This window comes from Dipteris shenzhenensis, chromosome 31, assembly GCF_047967505.1.
Source record: "Dipteris shenzhenensis isolate YYH24624 ecotype China chromosome 31, Dip_SZ_1.0, whole genome shotgun sequence".
Classification (NCBI taxonomy): Eukaryota; Viridiplantae; Streptophyta; class Polypodiopsida; order Gleicheniales; family Dipteridaceae; genus Dipteris; species Dipteris shenzhenensis.
The window spans coordinates 39,158,207-39,176,128 of record NC_141626.1 but is presented as its reverse complement, the minus strand read 5'-3'; the positions used below and the strand labels follow the sequence as shown (position 1 = coordinate 39,176,128).

Sequence of the window (17,922 nt, the reverse complement as noted above, 5' to 3'; positions counted from 1 at the left end):
CCTCATCTCCTTCCTATGAGATGACTCCCATATATATCCTGTCACGGTGGGCAATCCTCTCTTGAGGCTCTCATATGTGTCTTAGTGTAGAAGACCATGTCTTTGTCAGTGTATGTCTCCCAAAAAACCACCTGGATCGGACCAGAGTGTGCCATTGCAATTCCACACTGCAATTCTTAGTCTACTTTGCGTCCCTCTGGCCCGACACCGTCATAATTTACCCTCTTCTATCTCTTCCTTCTCCCCCCGGTCCTGATCTCCTCTCTCTCGAACGATCACCCTACCATCTCTGTATGCAACCCATTTCCCTGCTTCTCTCGCTGCCCTGACGTGTACCATACCTTCCCTCCGGTGTTCCTGCTATAGGAGGGTGAGGCCATCGTCGAGGTAGATCCGGGTTCCTTTCAAGGTCACCCTTGTGCTCATGAGAGTCTTCCTGTCCATGGCTGTTCGGAGCTTCATCACAAGTGGCCTTGTGGGTGCATCGGGCTACCAACTCTCCAAGCTGTCTCACTGTCAGGTTCACACCCATTTTAGTGAACCAATCATTTGCATCTGCCACAAGCGTATCTCCTATTGTGACGCCTCAAACTAAGACATTTAGGGCTTTACTGTTTCTCCTTTTATCCTCCTTTAGAGCATCTGAAATAAACCCTTTCTTGGGGACAACAATACCTTTCTTGACCACATCGCTCCATTGCAGCCTCTCCTTTCTTGATTTTCTCAGTGAATTCAGCATGTAGTGTCTTGCAAGAATGCAAAGTCTTTTCTGAGTTTTACATTCTCAGATTTCGGTTCATTTATAATTTTACATCCTTCTTTTGACACCACCTTTGTCCCTTTGAGCTGCTTCATTTGTTCCCTAATGATGTTCAGCTCCTCTTGTAGGGATGGCTGGAGCTCCCCTTCATCTCCGTGTGTGTTTGATTTCAATTTTGCATTCCAATAATTTTCCACCTCGCCAATGAACATTTCCTTTGTAGCAAAGCCAACTCACAATAGAAAATGTCCCAAAAAAGAGAGAATTTAGAAAACAGACACATCCTTCAATCCCCTTACAAAGCTATCTCTACTCCCCTCTCTACATACATGGTCTATGTTCAATATCTCCAAATCTTCAAGACTAGTCACATTTTTTTTCAAGGACAACACTATTGCTCACAAAGCAAGGTGGCACCATATGTTAAATACCAGATGCACCTTGTTCCTGTAGTATTTGCCTTTGTACATTCATCTTATCTTTCGTAGATGAGGGGGGGGGAGAGAGAGAGAGAGAGAGAGAGAGAGAGAGAGAGAGAGAGAGGGACATGAAAGAGGGAGGGAGGGACAATATACTCATAACTCTAGTCCATAAAATGTAGTGATCAACCACCATCAAGAATCTGACTGGCTAGTACATATATACATATATATAATCATACATGCAACTAAACAATACACAGAGATTCAACTGGAAAACTGAAAGTTAGAACAATTACTAGATCTAGATTGTAAAAGATAGTAGAGGAACTCCTCATGAGTCTACACTCAGTGCAAATTAGAAGGAAACATGAAGGGGCAATTGACAGCGAGCAAGTACCAAGAAATCTAAAGAGGGTGCAAGTGAGAAGGAATACCACGGACTAGTAACAGCCACAACTAGGGACAACAGCAAGAAAGTACCAAGAAATCTAAAAAAGGGTGCAGATGAGAAGGAATACCGTGGACTGGTAACAGCCACAACAAGGGACAGCAACCAGCCTTGAGGGAAGGCAAGGGCAGGCATGGATGGAGGGAAAAAGGCTTGAGCAAGGGCAGATAGAATGTGAGTGCCAAATTAGCCTGATTTAACGTGGCAATGAGATTTTTAGGTACATTTTAAAATTACAAGTATACATTTGCAAGGAGGGGAACAGGTCCACTGACACAAACCACCCCCGCCCCCCCCCCCCCCCCCCCCCCCGAGATTATTTTTTTATGTTTTTTTAAAACATATTGTATTGTACGGTACCCTTTCATATGGCTCATATTGATAGGCACACATACTATAACTACCCTGTTAGCAAAGTTGAGTCCAAATGAGAGGGCAAACCAATGCACATTGCAAGCTACTAGTTCTCATAACAGAGTGCAAACAGTTTTAAACATATTTTCCAACAGGGCAGCCACAGTTGCAAAAAGCTGAAAGCTGTAACAATAGAGAGAATCCCCACATGGTACTATTGAATCACGTATGCTGTAGCATATCCTCTTCAACTAAAACCTTTTTTATTGAAAATCTCTTAAATTCATATATAGAACATATAGCATGGCTGTTGCCCAGCACATGCATGTCACCCTGTCCTCAAAATGATGTGGACCCCACTGTCGGTATCCACAATTTCACTCAACTCCCCAACCTTCAAGGCATATGTTGCATCTTCAAAGGGTTTCTGCATCTGCCCACGGGAAAATGAACCTGCAAAGGTTGGTAAGCACAACATATAAGGTTTTTGAGTCCCAGATCTCTCTCTCTCTCTCTCTCTCTCTCTCTCTGTCTGTGCACCTCTACTTCCATGTTGAGGGGATGGTGATCTCATGATGTAATCTTGTTTTGCGTTTTGCCCTCATGTGTCATTTTTGGCCTCCCACAGATGCTAGTACGACTTTCTTTCTTTCTCTCACCATTCAATTTGAGTGCCAGCAATTGCTGGTGTAGTCTTGACAGACAACAAAAGACATGAACAGCATGGATATTTGAGCGTAACCAAGTTTTAGTACACAAGAGCAGCCCAACAAAGGGAGGAAAAGAAAGAAACAATAAATACACCAGGACTGACCTAACATTAAAAAAAAGGTAATGGCAACCATTTCAAACAGAAACAAAGATAAAAGTGTGACGACTGGATTGCACAAAGAGAAACCAAGTCTGCTTTTCAAACTCTCATTATCTTGTGAGTGATAATGTAACATAAGTCCAGCTCTCATGTTCCAGGTTTGAAATTTCATCTTAGTGACAGCAATTGCTGCTGGAGTCCTGACAGAGAACAAAAGACATGAACAGCATCTGGATATTTGAGCGTAAGCAATCGTTAGTACAAGAGAGCAGCCCAACAAAGGGAGTGAAAAGTAAGAAGCGATAAATACCCAAGGACTAACCTAACATTACAAAAGACCTAATAGCAAACATTTTTCCAACAGAAGCAAAGATGAAAGTATGATGGCAACTGGATTGCACAAAGAGAATATCTGTGTTCTTCTCAATCTGGAGTCCCAGGCAGCTAGTTCAGCAAAGTCACATCCTCTTCACGCTGGTGTTGTCTTACTTCCACCGTAAGTAAGCATCCGTCCTCGCAGCAGCACTATAGTGCTCTTCCAACGCAGGACGCAGCAGAGCAGGCAGGAGCCGATGGCCTGTTATCTTAGCTTCCTGGCCCGTAGCTGTTGGAGATTGTGTGGTCACCTCCCCATCCGTAAGCACCCATATGAGGGCGGCATGGGGGGGGGAACCAAGAGGTGATGTGGCTGCCACATGGGCAGCAAACATTTGGCAAAACATGAAATCATGGGGCTGCCACATGGGCTGCCATGTGGACACAAGGGTCAAAGGCATAGTTCGTAGTTTGGGGCCAGCATAGAAGGGTGCAGAACTGCCACGTGTCTGTCAACAATTGGCTGAAACGATCTGCACGGGAAAGCCAGGCTGGAGCACTGCGATGATGTCAGCAACATGGGCGATCCATATGCCAAACAGTATTTGCTCTTTCAAAAATCCAAGGCAGATGTAATAGCACTTTATATACAGTGATGACACTGTGATATGTGAGAGCTTCAAGGGACGGGCTGAAGAGGAGGAAGAGCGTAAAATTCAATCCTCAAGCCTATGCTGAAGTTCCAAGGGAGGTACCGGCAAAAACGGTTGAAGCATTGCTGAAATCTTATGCCATAAAGGACGATAATGAGCTCCCAAATCGTATTTGCTGGCAGCCATAGAAAAAGATAAAAGTGTGCCATCATCCTGAAGTACATCCGCCACAAATGTAATGCCTTTAAAGGAGAGAAAATAAGAACGTCTCGGTTCTTGAATGGCCAAAGAAGGGTGGAATACTTTAGACCAATAAGTATTCTCAACCCTCAAAGAGTTTCCCGACAAAGAATCTCGGCCATGCCATTCCAAGTGAGATAAGATATGTTTCCAATCGAGAAGCAAGCGAGAAACAAAAGGGCAACCTCTGATCTTGCCTTGGATAGAGCCAAATATGAAATCCCACTGAGTAGGCTGCCAATGCCCAAAGACAGAAGTCTGAATATGTAATAAGAGAGAGCGGATCATGAAAGCCCAAGGCTGATCTCCTTGCATCAACTACAACATCATTTTTCCCCTGTGAGCAAGTAAATGCATTTGAATATTGAGAATGTTCAGACCCCCGTGCATCTTTGGAGAACAGAGACGATGCACAGAGAGTAATCTGAGACTTTTCTTGCCATTTTTTGCACACCAGAAAATTTCCATGATAGCTGACATAAAGGAATTCAGCTCTGCCTTAGTGAACATAATCAGACGCAGGTAAAATTGTATGTATGCTATCAAAATGGATTGTGCGATTCGCAAGCGAACATGTAGTGGCCAAGTTGCAAGTTTCCAATATTCAAGTTTTGCCCTCAACTTTGTCAACACCCAATCAGTTTGTTGAGAACGGGTGAGTTCCCAACCTAGAGGATAGCCAAGATGTCAAATAAATTGAGAAGCGGAGATAATTTCCCCACGCCACAGAAGACTGTGCCATTCCTGTTCATGCAACGGCAACAATTTTGATTTCTGAAAATTTACCCGAAGACCAGCAGCCAATCCATACGTAGAAAGAGCCTGCATAATCATGGACAGATCACTCCGAGTATTTTTTGGGGTCAAGAAGGAATCATCAGGATATGCTTGAGCGATCATGCTGTGACTGCTAGCAATCTCCAAACCATGCAACTGGTCAGTGTCCAAAAGGTGGTCCAGATATTGAAGCATTGGATGAGTGGCTATGGCAAAAAGTAAAGCACTTAGGGGACATCCTTGCCTAACAGAACAGCCAAGAGTCCAGGATGTAGAAATATCCCCTGAAAGTATGCAAGCAGCTTTACTATCTTGATATAGCCAAGTGATAACTTGCTGCATTTTTGTGCCAAATCCCAATGCCTGCATAGTCGATGAAATGAAATCCCACTTAACAGTATCAAAGGCTTTGGCAATATCAACTTGCAATAATAAAACATCCTGCTGCGTGTATTTGGCATATTCAATTCCAACATAGGCATTAGCAATGTTATCTGTGATATGCCTACACGGGACAAAGCCATATTGGGCAGGATGCAACCCATCATGTAAAAACCCTTTCAGCCGATCTACAATCATTTTTGTAGTGACTTTGTAAATGACTGGCATAAGGGTGATGGGTCTCCAGTCTGCCAAAGATTCACAAATTTGTTTTTTTGGAAGGAGTTTAATAAGACCTCTCTTCCATGTGTCTGGCATTTTCTGATTTTGCCATGCAGCATTCACCATATGTAGCAATGTATGCTTCAAAAGAGGCCAATATTCTAGAAAAAACTCAACTGTAAGACCATCCCATTCTGGAGATTTCCATATGCCGCAAGATTTAATTGCATCTGACAGTTCCCTCTCAGTAAAAGGTTCCTCCAATTCCAAAGCTTGAGTAGTGGAAATAATAGGAGAAACATGCTGCAACAGTAAATTTCGTGCAACCAAAGCTTGTTGTGAGGGAGGATCTGCAGAACTAAATTACTGAGAGAAATGATGCACACAAACAGAAGCAAGCTGTGACCGCGAGGTGGTCCATGATCCATTAGGCATAAGCACCCTGCAAATTTCTGTTTTTAATCTCCTCTGATGCAAGCTTTTGAAGAATTCTTTGGAAGAGCAACCTTTATCTGTAAAGGCTGTTTGTCTGGCTCTAGTCTCCCATTTAGCCAGTTTTCTGTGATCATTAAGTTTAAGACAATGTCTGGCCTCGCATAGTGTTGTTTGCTCATGCAGGGACAACGAAAAAAGATGGCTGAGTTCAGTGAGATCCTGACAAGTGAATTTGGCCTGAGCAATAGTTTCCCTCAGAGTCTTCACGTAAGACTTGTCATAATCTCTTATCACAACTTGCATTTTGGAAACAAAAGAATCCCAAGCATCATCAATATGAATATGGCTGCAAGAAGACAGAGGATGAGATGCTTCAGTAACCATGGTCTTGAAAGCAACATGTTGCAAGTAGCTATTGTTCACGATCAGATGTCGCCTTTGTGGCAATCTATCATCTAGCATATCATGAAAGGATAACCGCAACCATAGGGGTGCATGATCGGAATGCACAAAGGCATAGTCAATCCACATTTTGCATGTAAAATCCCCATTTTGTTGCGGAGCTACGCTATACCATCGATCCAGACATGCCTGATATGAAGAAAGAGCATTACGTTGGAATGTGTATCCAGGTGACAAAGGCTGCAATTCCTTCCAAAGGTCCACCGAATCCAGATGCATCAGTAATTCAGACCATGCATGCCTTTCAAGGGTTAACATATGAGTATGTCTGGAGGTATTGTCACCCTGTTGAGGAGCATTATTGAAATCCCCACATATAAAGGCATGATATCTCCATGGATATTGTTGCATGGCATCCCAAATTTCAGTTCTTGCTCTAGAGGATTGAGCTGCATAACCAGAGGCAAATTCAAACACTTCTCCTCGAATAATGCATTGAAGAACAAGCCATCTGCCTTTGTTGTCATTTAAAGCAATAACTGGTTGAAGCTCATGTTTGACCAAAATGACCACCCCTGAGAAAGAGTGCTCTCCAGCATAGAAAATGTCATAGCCACAGTAGTGTCCTGTCTTTCCTGCATAGACATGTTGGTTGTGTTCTTGTAATGCCACTATGTCAGGCTGAAATCTATTTATGTACAGCCACACTGTCTTCCATTTCCTACTATCACACATCCCATGGACATTGAGTGTAAAACATTTGATATGAGCAATATAACAACTATGTACAACAGCAAATTTCATGATATCAGCCCTGCATTTCTATCTGAGGGTCAATGCTTCTCCCCTGAGAAGAAATATCCACCTGAGGAGTAGACAGCAAAGCAGCAACCTCTTCTTCAGGGAAGAGTGTTCTGCTAGCTGTCACTGCAGCCCATGTGATCCCAATTCCTGTATTGACCTCTGGGGTGTTTCCACTAGAAGACGCACCATTCCAAGTGCGAGGGGGTAGAAGTCTTCTAGCAGAAATAACTTTTCTTGGACTTTGCCATCCATCGGTTGGAGGTTTCTGTCCTTTTGTCGAGGGTTGAATAGCAGGAGGGGAATGTGAAGAAACATTCCCATTTGAAACCACTGGAGCTTTGCCTTTATCCTGAGTTCGAGAAAGCTGTCTACTACCTTTGTTTTATTTGCAATAGAAGTAGGAGTATCTTTAGGAGGCATTTGAACCGGCAAAGCAACAGAGGCATTTTATGCTGATTCATTGGACACTGTGAAGCCATGTGTCCAAATTTTTTGCAGTCAAAACAAGCCCCTGCAAATAGTCCCCATTTCAGTTTGTAAAAAGCACTTCCCATGTCCACATTATTCACCATAACTGAATAAGAGTCTGGTGTGGGATTATCAGTATCCCAAAGAATGCAAAATCGATTTGAGTTGCCGTTTGGCCGTGGTGGGCAGACCACTTTGCCTAAAGAAGCTGCAATTTTAGGCAAGAGTGAGGCCATGCATTGTGGGAAGTCTACAACTTCAACCCAGACCGGGCATCTGTGTCGGATTAAAGCTTGATAATCCCTTGTGGGAGACCATGGCAATACATGCACCATTTGTTGCCCAAAAAAAAGAGGCGAATGTTCCAAAAGCATTTGTCTACCTCAAAAAAACCCCTGGCTGCATAGTGCACTTTGCGAACAAACAAGCCAGCCAGTGTGCGAGTCAACCGGTTGCCTATCTCTGCAGCAGGTGGCATCCGACCTGGAAAAAATAAAATGACTACATTTTTAGCATACTCTCTGACTGGATCCACAATTTCATCTACTTCCACCATGAGGCCAACTGATGGAACCGAGTCTTTCCACTCTTTCCTGGTGTCTGCAAATCCTTCATGCATGACATCATAGACCAATTGGGCCTCAAGAGTATCATGCACCGGGTCATGCTGACCCTCAGCCTGCTTTTGCTTCTTGCAGTGAACCGAACGTTCCTTTTGTAAAAAGTGGAACTCAGAAAGGAGGTACCTGTAAAGTGGTAGTGGAGGAAAAAAACCAGTCCCAAAAAAAGCCTACAGGAAGCCCACAGAGAAGAGAGAAAGAGTGTATGTGTAAGGAGAAAGAAGGGAAAGAGGAATGTAGAGGTCGAGATAGGATAGAAAACAGTTTTGTAGGGGAAGAAGAGAGAAAAAACCAGTAAAAAACCCCAGATGAACTATATTTCAGAGGAAAATGGAAGATTTTGGCGATGGGAAAGGTGCAGCAGACCCAGAGACTGAAGAGGGGAGAAACGGGAGCGAAGGCCTGCAAGATCAGTGCGTAGCTGTAGTCCGGGGGCAAAACCCTGCGTGGAAAAACAGTCCAGGAACCGGGTATGATTTGGGAGCAGCAAACTGCAACAGACGAGGTGGTCCGTACAGGCCGTACAGCTGTACGGAAGCTGTACAGAAGTCTGACGGGCTGTACAGCGGCTGACTACTGCTCCAAAAAGCTGATTTCAGGGCATTGATGCAGCACAACAGGGTGCTGATGTTCACGAGCTGGTTGCGGGTGGCTTTAGAGCTGATCTGCAAGGCTTCCTCTCTCTCACACACACACACACCCCGCCACACACACACACACCTTATTGGCTGGCACACACACAGGTTTGTTGAGTACACACAAGTAATGAAGTTTTGGATTCCATAGTTAAACACTTCTGCGTGAAATCCTAGGACCCTCTATCAGTGTTCTGCTGCAGGATACCCTCTGTCTAGTTCATTTCTAACGGTGCCCTTACCAAGGGAGTTCTGGCAGCTTGGACCATGGAACTACCTCGAGCTCCCAGATGAGTACCCACTTGCATTGGAGGTGAAGGTTTTGAATTTGCAACCTTGAAAGGGGGGGTCCATTAGAGTTTTGATTTCTGGACCCACCCATTTTGGGGGTTCAACCTTGCCTCCACATGGGAGAGAAGCAGTGGACACCCAGGTTATTCGAGTGGACATACACGTTGTTCGAGTGGACATACATGTTGTTCGACTTGATGATGAGGGATCAGTTGTTCAACATTATGAAGGATTGGCTAGGCCCCAGGGCAGGGAGTTGTGGATCACACATGGTGACACAGCTAACTTAGGCTTCCGTCCAGACAAGCCGGAATGGGTCCTCGCAGTGGGAGTGATTCACTTAAGGCCAAAGGTTCAACTTAAGCAAGCTATGTACTGGACCTTGCATTAGTGAGCTACCTCACATACATCATCCATGATGCTAAAACAAGTTTTGTTCGGGAGCGTAGCATCATAGACAACATCTTCCCTTTCTGGAAGGCTGTTGATTAGGTCCAAGAGGAATCACAGCCTCTTGCAATCCTTCTCTTGGGCCCCAGGAGGAGTAACAGCCTCTTGCAATCCTTCTCTTGGATTTCTAGAAGGCCTATGACAAGGTCAATGGATTCGAGGGGTTGCGGCTTTGTACGCAGGAAGCACCAATCAAATGCTCATTGGTGGTCACACAAGGAGCCCTTCGCGTTGTCCCATATAGTCTATCAAGGCTGACCTTTAGCTCCCTTCTTGTTTCTACTCATGGCAGAGGCTATAGGCTATTTCTTGGGATATCAAGCAGTAGGCCCCACTGGGATGCGCCTCCCGATTCGCCAAGAGGAGCTTCGCGACTCTGATTTAGCAGACGACACAGCACTCTTCGTGGAGGGCTCAATAGAGAGTTTGGAGGAGGTCGAGGAGAGCACTGCAGATTTATTGTGAGCCCTCAAGGGCCAGGATCCAACTGGTCTAAATCAATTGGCTTTCTCACAGCGACTGAGGATGTCTGAGAGATCCAGGAATGGGAGGCCACACGAGGTTTCAACCGGGTTCCGTGTGCGCCGTGATCACACAATGAATACCTTGGTTGCCAAGTGGACACTAATATTTCAGCGGAGCAGCAAATAGCCCCCGTCTTCGAGAGCATTCGGGGCAAGCTTCTATACTCAAGCTCAGCCAAACTTTCGCTAGCAGGTAGGGCTTTGCAAGCAGGTTCTTTTGGGCCTAGTGCAACTTCTTAAAGATGGCCACAATCTAGCGGACTCACCTGTTTCCCACATGAAGGGGGGAGTAGTACAGTAGACTACCTGCTCGGCCCACTGGCACTGGCCCCACAGATACATGACTTTAATGTGCCGCACCCCCACTCGGAGCCGACCACTCATATCTCACTTTTTGTATATCGGTCGCCATGCCAGCCATGAGGAGGGCCCCCCCACCACCCACTCGTCTTCAAATCTATTTTGACCGTGCTCTTGACCTCGTGTACATGAGACACTTGGCTTATGAGCTCCCAGTACTACTTGGTGATGGGATGGACCTCGCACATGCATCAGACACTCTTAGATCCTTCCCCACGACACGATCCGCACGTGTTCTAGATGGGAAGATGCCCCAAACTCCATGGTTTGATGATGAGTGCAGAGAGATGAGAGCCCACCTTACACGTGAGATAACACTGGGACATTTGACTCTGCTAGAGGCACACTGGGTCTCATACCGAGTGAAACGGCATAAGAAGCAGGCTTTCCTCATGCACAAGATGGATGAGGTGATCAGTTCTTGTCGCGGAGGAGATCCTACCACATGATGGGGACTCCTATCAGAAGGGAAGTCACCCATTCCCATCACAGATCCCGCAGTCTGACACACATACGCCTCTTTGTATGATGTCCCATGTCATGCACCACCTGATATGTCCACTATGCCCAGACCCACCACATGTCCTCGTAGAATGTACGAGCTGCCCTTCTTCGGCTTCATAACCGACGATCATCGGATCATGAGGGACTACGCACTTAGCATTTTGCGCATGGGCAAGAGATCCTGACCCTGATATTAGCACAGTTGTTCAATCATGCCGTATGCCATGGCTTCCCACCTACCTAGAGCACCACCACCATAGTACTGATACACAAGGCAAGTGATCCCATGGACACTGGGATTACCGTACTCTTGTGATTGGCCATACTTTGGCTAAGATATATGGATTGGTCCTAGAGAGGGAGATCAGCAGCCACAGAGGGTCATGGACAACGGGCACTTGGGCAGGCAAAATTTCAAAGATAGCACTCCACCCTGGATCACAGTTTCACCCTAAGTGCTATTATTGAGGAGGCGAAGTTGAGGCGTCAACATGTCTACACTTGCTTCGTAGATTTTCGTAAGGCATTTGACACTGTCCCACGCTCTCGCCTAATCAGGAGACTACAGGAGTTACGGCTCCCAAATATCATGATTTGGGGGCTCATGAGTCTATATGAGTCTGTCAGAGGGAGGATACACGCCCCAAGAGGCTTATCAGATTGGATTGAGAGCACCATCGAAGTTAAGCAAGGCTGTCCCCTATCGCCAACTCTCTTCGGGCTCTATATTGACGAGATCACTTCTTTTGTCGATCAACTAGGCGGAGAGGATTCGCTCCTAGTTAACCTAATGGTGCAGATATTGTTGTATGCCGATGACATAATCCTCATATCATCCTCAGCAGGAGGGCTGCAGAGACATCTAGAGGCTCTGGAGGTGTTCTGCACGGGGAGAGATTTGATAGTTACCTTGGGAAGACCAAGGTTATGGTCTTTCAACACCTTGCGAGCAACGTCCCGTCATCATAGTTTCACATACCGTGGCGAGCCTGTGGAGATAGTGCAGTCCTACACATATTTGGGGATAGTGTTCACTGAACCAAGCTTCACGATGATCCATGCGGGTACGACACGACTCACACGAGGACGGGGTGCTCTGGCCCGACTAGAGGGGGCCCAACTAGAGAGGAGATGCTTCCAAGCACACTTCCAAGACCCCCCAACAAAGGGCTGGCTCTTCAACACGCTAGTGAGGCCGACTGCCATGTACACAACACCTTTTTGGGGGAGTGATATTTCATCGACGGAGTGGAAGAGATATGAGAGATTGCAGGTGACCATGGGATCCAGGATGATTCAAAGTAAACCCTCAATCCCCCATCAAATTATACAGGCAGAGTTCGCCATGACCCCTCTCCAAGTTGATGCCATCTTCCAGACAGTGACATTCCTTCACAAAGTTTGGACCCTACCCCAGGGGAGACTACCGAGGTTAGCACTTGAATCCTCCAGGCGACTAGCAGAGAGTGGTGTTGATACGACATGGTATGCACGGATATCCACATGGTTTGGTAGTCACGGCATTCAGATGGATAGACTTCGCCCCTTTCAGTTCAGCCTAGACGCACCACCCGAGATGATCCCACGAGATGAGATCACTCCAGCTCCATTCATCTAGGGCTTGGGGGGGAGAGGATCGCTCCACCAAGCTCCAGTTCTACCATGATCACTTCCTGAGGGTCTCAGACGGTCTTGTCATTAGACCTCAATATCTTAAGGATAGGAGAGTTTCACATGCACTGAGGATCGCCATTGGTTAGATACGAGTCTCATCACATCAGTTACGGATTGAGACAAGAAGAGATGCACGCATACCCAGAGAGCAAAGGACTTGCACACTATGCCAGATGGGGGAGATCGAGACGGAGGAGCATCTTCTATGTGTCTGCCCGGTCTACTATGAGATCCGAGGATGATATCACTGTCTCTTTCAAGAGGGGCATGGCTTTGGTCCACTCACACGGTTGATACATTTTCACGATCAGGTTTGTGTTGGGCTCTAGCTGCTTGAGATGCGCCGACAGAGAGACACACTGATGGGACAAACTAGAGAGCAGCATGGACTGATGCCACAGGTCACAATCGACAGATCACAGACTTTTGTCACATACTTCAGCTGCCAGTGTAGCTGAGGGAGAGGAGCTTGATGAGATGAGAGCATCATGGGTCAGTAGCAGGATTGTCCACCAGAATGCGGTTAGACGAGTGACACACTCTTCACGTACGACACAGAGAGAGCCAAGGGTACGCACGATCGAGGTCTCGCCTATCTCCTCCCTTCTCAGAGGTGGCCGCCAGAGACGAGGCATCACGCTTGACATAGCCCACCGGATCCAGAGATCGAGGAGACAACACCCTCCCCCATGTCACGAGATAGCTCGACAGACACAGATACGAGAGCTTCTCACATCTCATCAGAGTGCCACTAGGTTACCTAGATATATGGAACCTGAACACGTACTAGGAGTGCTAGCCCTAAGCGCCTGACACGCTTATGTTACTTTGCTACTCTAGTGTCTTGCTTTGCTCACTAGATCAGCATGTTAGCATGTTAGCTTTTGCTTTCAGTTTTTCAGTTTTTCAGTTTTCAATTCTCAGGAAGGGTCTTAGTGAACCCTTTGCTTCAGCCCTCAGTGGCCTATATGATGTACTTCTTGGGTTCGCACTATCTCATAGGCCCGCGAGGCCTCTAGCAGACGTTAATATTTCTTTCTTTCTTTCTTTTTCTCCCACCTTGCATGTAGGTCGAAATAGGAACAAGTACTCTCACGAGGGCGCTCTTCCCAAATGGAGGGCCAATCGGGAATCAAATTCTAATCCATTTTTTTGCCTGCGGATGGCTCCACCCAAGGGGTATGGGGAGGATGACCATCGGAAAGTGGGGACCACGGTGTGTTGTGTCCATATCCTCTACGGTGAATCCATGGTACCACAAGAAAAGATACACCAAGTGTGGGCCGAGGAAGATCGGGCTTTGCTCAAGAGTCAGAGTGGTCTCTGGAGAGTACAGTTGAAAGAGAAAAATGTGATCACCTTCCAGTGCCAAGCTTGCCTGGATCCAGTGGCACACCCGCTGCCTCGTATGCATGAGTCCCACAATCTTGCCTATCATGACTTTGTCCTGCAATGATTGAATTGCAAGTTGCACCTGTTGCTTAGCTTCAGGTGCTTATCTTTCGAGGAGAGAAGGACCTTAATGGCAATGGGATTCAAGGGCGCTGCCATGAGAGCCCCTCTGGCCCTTAATGGCAATGGGATTCAAGGGTGCTGCCATGAGAGCCCCTCTAGCCAGGCAAGGGTCACCGCCAAGAAACTTCCTCTCTAAGATATAGCACAGAACCACCGCTGCGAAAAGGGAAAGGGGTGGAAAAGGCAAAGTAAAAAAGGAAAAGAAGGACAACCATCACCTCTGACTGAAGAGCTTCCAGCCAAAGCACTGGCTGTCACTAAAGAGGAAGACAGAAACCTTGCCAGGCACCAAAGGTGTTGGGCCAAATAAAGTCTTTACTCAAGCTGAGGAGATGAGGGCACCAGGGTGCACAAGCTGCTGGGACAGCTTCACGCAGCAATGGGCAGCCACCTTTGCTGTCCGAGGGCAAAGCTGAGGCGCCCTTGACAGTTCGCAGCCCCCTCACAAGGGGCGGTTACCAAGGTGAATTTTGTTTTTTCATGAAAAAAAGGAACCAAGGCCCAAGCGTGGCCCTTGGGCTAGTGCGGGCTAGCAAGGAGGCCCTAGGTGCAATGAGGGGGGCACACAGGTGCCCGTGGCACCTAGGCGCAGCCATGGGGCAGAGATCCCGCAAGAGCAATGCAACACGGCCCTACAAGGCGAGAAGGGAGCGCTAGAAGAGGCGAGGGCGAGCAACAAGGAGGGGGGGCTGAGGGCGAGGAGGGAAGGAGAGGCGAGGAGGGAGATGAGGTGGCAGGAGGAAGAGGGGAAGGCAGTGATGATAGAGGAGTTCCAGCAGCTACGGTCACACATGAAGGAGCTTAGCTTGTTTAAGGCCCTAGGAACTCTCGGTTCCAAAGATAGAAAGGCTCAACAACAAAAAATTTGAAAGCGAAAAGGAAGAAACAAGCAGAAAATTACAAGAAGAAATGCGGAGAGAGAGAGAGAGAGAGAGAGAGAGAGAGAGAGAGAGAATTAAATTAGGTTAAATTTTCATCACAACCCAACCTAACCCTAAAAATTTTACATTATTAAAGAAGCAAGAAAGAAACGACAGCTAATGTGCTAACACTATGAAACAAAGATAAACCAATGTACATATAACACAACAACTTAAACACCAACACAAGCACAGTATAATTAGACGATATCAGTAACAAGCTTCCAAATCAAGCCATAATCAACTACAGTGGACAGCCAAGGTCAGATAGTCGAAGCTGTAATCAGCTACAGTAAACAGCTCAACATGCCACATCCACAATGGACTCTGGATTAACACGGTAATTAGCATGCATGCTACTCTTCAGCAGTCAGATATATCTCTATCTGACTTCAGCAGTCAGACTGGATGCATGGTAATTAGCACACATGCAGCTTCAGCAGCCAGATATGTCTAGGTGAATCCAAAAGCATGTCCAGAGTCATCTTCAGAAAACACGACAATAGTGCAGTTTCAATCTTATGATAGTCACAAGGTTGAAAACCATAAACTCCATCACCCATTGGAGGGACTAGCTACTTGACATCGCCACCGATGTTTTCAGCAGTCATCTAGTCTACATGCATATCATTGGGCGTACTAGGTCGCACGTATATTTTAGCATCTAGGAAAAAGTCATGGCAAAGTAACATAATCAAAAGGATAATAGAACTTTCTTCAGATTAATTATATTTAAGTTTTAAAAGCAAGGTAGCGTATTGCCATCCTCTTGATATTTTCTGCAGATTACACAGATCATATTTTCTGCAGATTACACAGATCACAAGCTGTGTGATGATAGAGATTCCAAACAATAATCGCTTATATCTAGATGAATCCAGGAACATGCCCATATACCTAGATGAATCCAGGAACATTCCCAAACTCATCCTCTAAAAACACAACATAATGCAGTTTCAATTTCATGAAAGTCACTCATAAGGTTGAAAACCATAAATTCCATCACACATAGCAGGGACTAGCTACTATGACATCCCCACTAACGTCATCAGCGCCTAACAGTGGGTGTAGTGTATACCATAGTATAAACATATGCTCTCACACATACAAATCCACACGCAAAACTTACTGAGTTTCTCTTGACACTCTGGAGGTGAAGGGCAGACTCAGCCATGACGAAGGCTAGCATTACAGGAGAAGGCTATCACTAACCTTGCACTCTGTTTTATACCCCTGAAATTCCAAACACTAATCGCATGGCTGTCACTCGACCTTGCACTATGTTTTATACCCCTGAGTATATACCTAGATGAATCCAGGAACATTCCCAAACTCATCCTCTAAAAACACAACGTAGTGCAATTTCAATCTCATGATAGTCACTCACAAGGTTGAAAACCATAAACTCCATCATGCAGAGCTACTATGACATCCCCACTGACGTCATCAGCGCCCAACAGTGGGTGTAGACCATAGTATAAAAATATGCCCTCACACATACAAATCCACACACCCACACATACTTGAGCATCCATTTATACAAAGTCTTCGTACTGAGTTTCTGTCGGCACTCCGGAGGTGAAGGGCAGACTCAGCCATGATGAAGGCTAGCACTAAAGGAGAAGGCTAATCAAAAGGTGGTCCAAAATCTCTTCATTCAAGCTACAACTGCTTGTGAAGTCTAAACATTTTCATTTTATACCCTTGAGTAACCTAAAAAGAGACTAACTGAAAAAAAATGCAGAAAAAAAAAACAAATTTACCAAAGCTCTAAGCAGCTGAACTTGACGATTTAAATTACAGCTGAATATAATAACGGCTGATCTGATACCGCAAGAACTTCTGTACTACTTTATAAAGTTATCATATTTGCGATCAATGGGCAAAACACAACAGATATACAAAAGCAAAGATAGTAACCTAGGCAGACATGAGCACCTTGTGGATGTAAAGCACAGAAATGTTCCCAACTAGGGGTTTGAACAAGTACATTCGGGTATTCACGCAGTGAACCATAAACACCTGGCCAAGAGTTCATGATAGTCCATAGGCTAACATATGCCAATCGCAAGGCATCCTAACATCTAGCGATGAGGTGAGCGTGCGAGGGCCTCCTTAGGAGAGGCAAATAAACTAAATGAAGTGCATTATGGTGCACCAGAGACTTAACAGAATCTACGGGAGAGAGAGAGAGAGACAGAGATTGTCTTTTGCGATCGTCCATGGATACCGAACACAGGCTATGGAATACAAAAACGCTTCTCACAGGAAAATTCAAGAACGGAATCAGCACGAGCCAGTTTTACCAAGGTCGCCATTGCGCTTCGCGGAGCTGCAGTCGGAGTAGCGGGCCGCCAAATCTTCAAAAGTGGCCTTACCGCTCAAGATGTCGTCTCTAAATCCAAGAAGCTTGGCAGCGGCAGCATCGCGAGAGGTAGATTTGATGGAGACGCCCTCTGGGTCACGCCAAGAAGCAGGGCGACGGGAACCCTGGTGTTTGACGAGGATGTGGGAAGCTCGAACCTTGCTAGAGGAACTCATGCTGATCGGTAACGAAGCAATAAGGTGTTGTAAAAGGTATCTTAGCTGCCTTGGTAGTCCCTCTTCTCTTAGCTAAGGCCTTTGGTAGTCCCTCTTCTCCTTCTCCCAACTACAAATGGGTGAGACACAAGATGATGTTTTCCAAGATTCGTCCCCTCATCATCAAAGCTTTCCCCCCACTTCGTCTAACCATCACACCGTAATCATCAAGCACTAGTAAGCTCATCAAGCGCTTGGTTGGTAAGCTCACAACAAAATGGAACCTTTCTTTTAGGGTGTTTGCACACGACATGCCCCTCTTGCCCAAGCTTGAATAATATGGCTCTTGGCCGGCACTCGTGCTTGCACACCCCTATGGTGAATCTTGCATTGAACTAGACCTTTTAAAAAATAGCT

The 17,922-nt window shown here is 45.9% G+C and overlaps 1 protein-coding gene across 1 annotated transcript; it reads right to left on the bottom strand.

The window, feature by feature from the left end:
* Positions 1–2,116: 2,116 nt before the first annotated feature.
* Positions 2,117–17,656, bottom strand: PIN1AT (peptidylprolyl cis/trans isomerase, NIMA-interacting 1). Its single transcript, XM_087369890.1, has 2 exons — positions 17,292–17,656; positions 2,117–2,437 (listed from the first exon to the last, which is right to left on the bottom strand). The coding sequence occupies exons 1-2, from the start codon at positions 17,524–17,526 to the stop codon at positions 2,313–2,315; spliced, it is 360 nt and encodes a 119-aa protein (XP_087226016.1). The 5' UTR covers positions 17,527–17,656; the 3' UTR covers positions 2,117–2,312.
* Positions 17,657–17,922: the final 266 nt, after the last annotated feature.

What these genes read in the sequence shown, in the direction of transcription:
- PIN1AT (XM_087369890.1), bottom strand. Translation starts at nt 17,526, where the DNA reads ATGAGTTCCTCTAGCAAGGTTCGAGCTTCCCACATCCTCGTCAAACAC. An exon ending in GAAGCGCAATGGCGACCTTG is followed by an intron (nt 2,438 to 17,291) that starts GTAAAACTGGCT and finishes CAACCTTTGCAG; the next exon opens with GTTCATTTTCCCGTGGGCAG.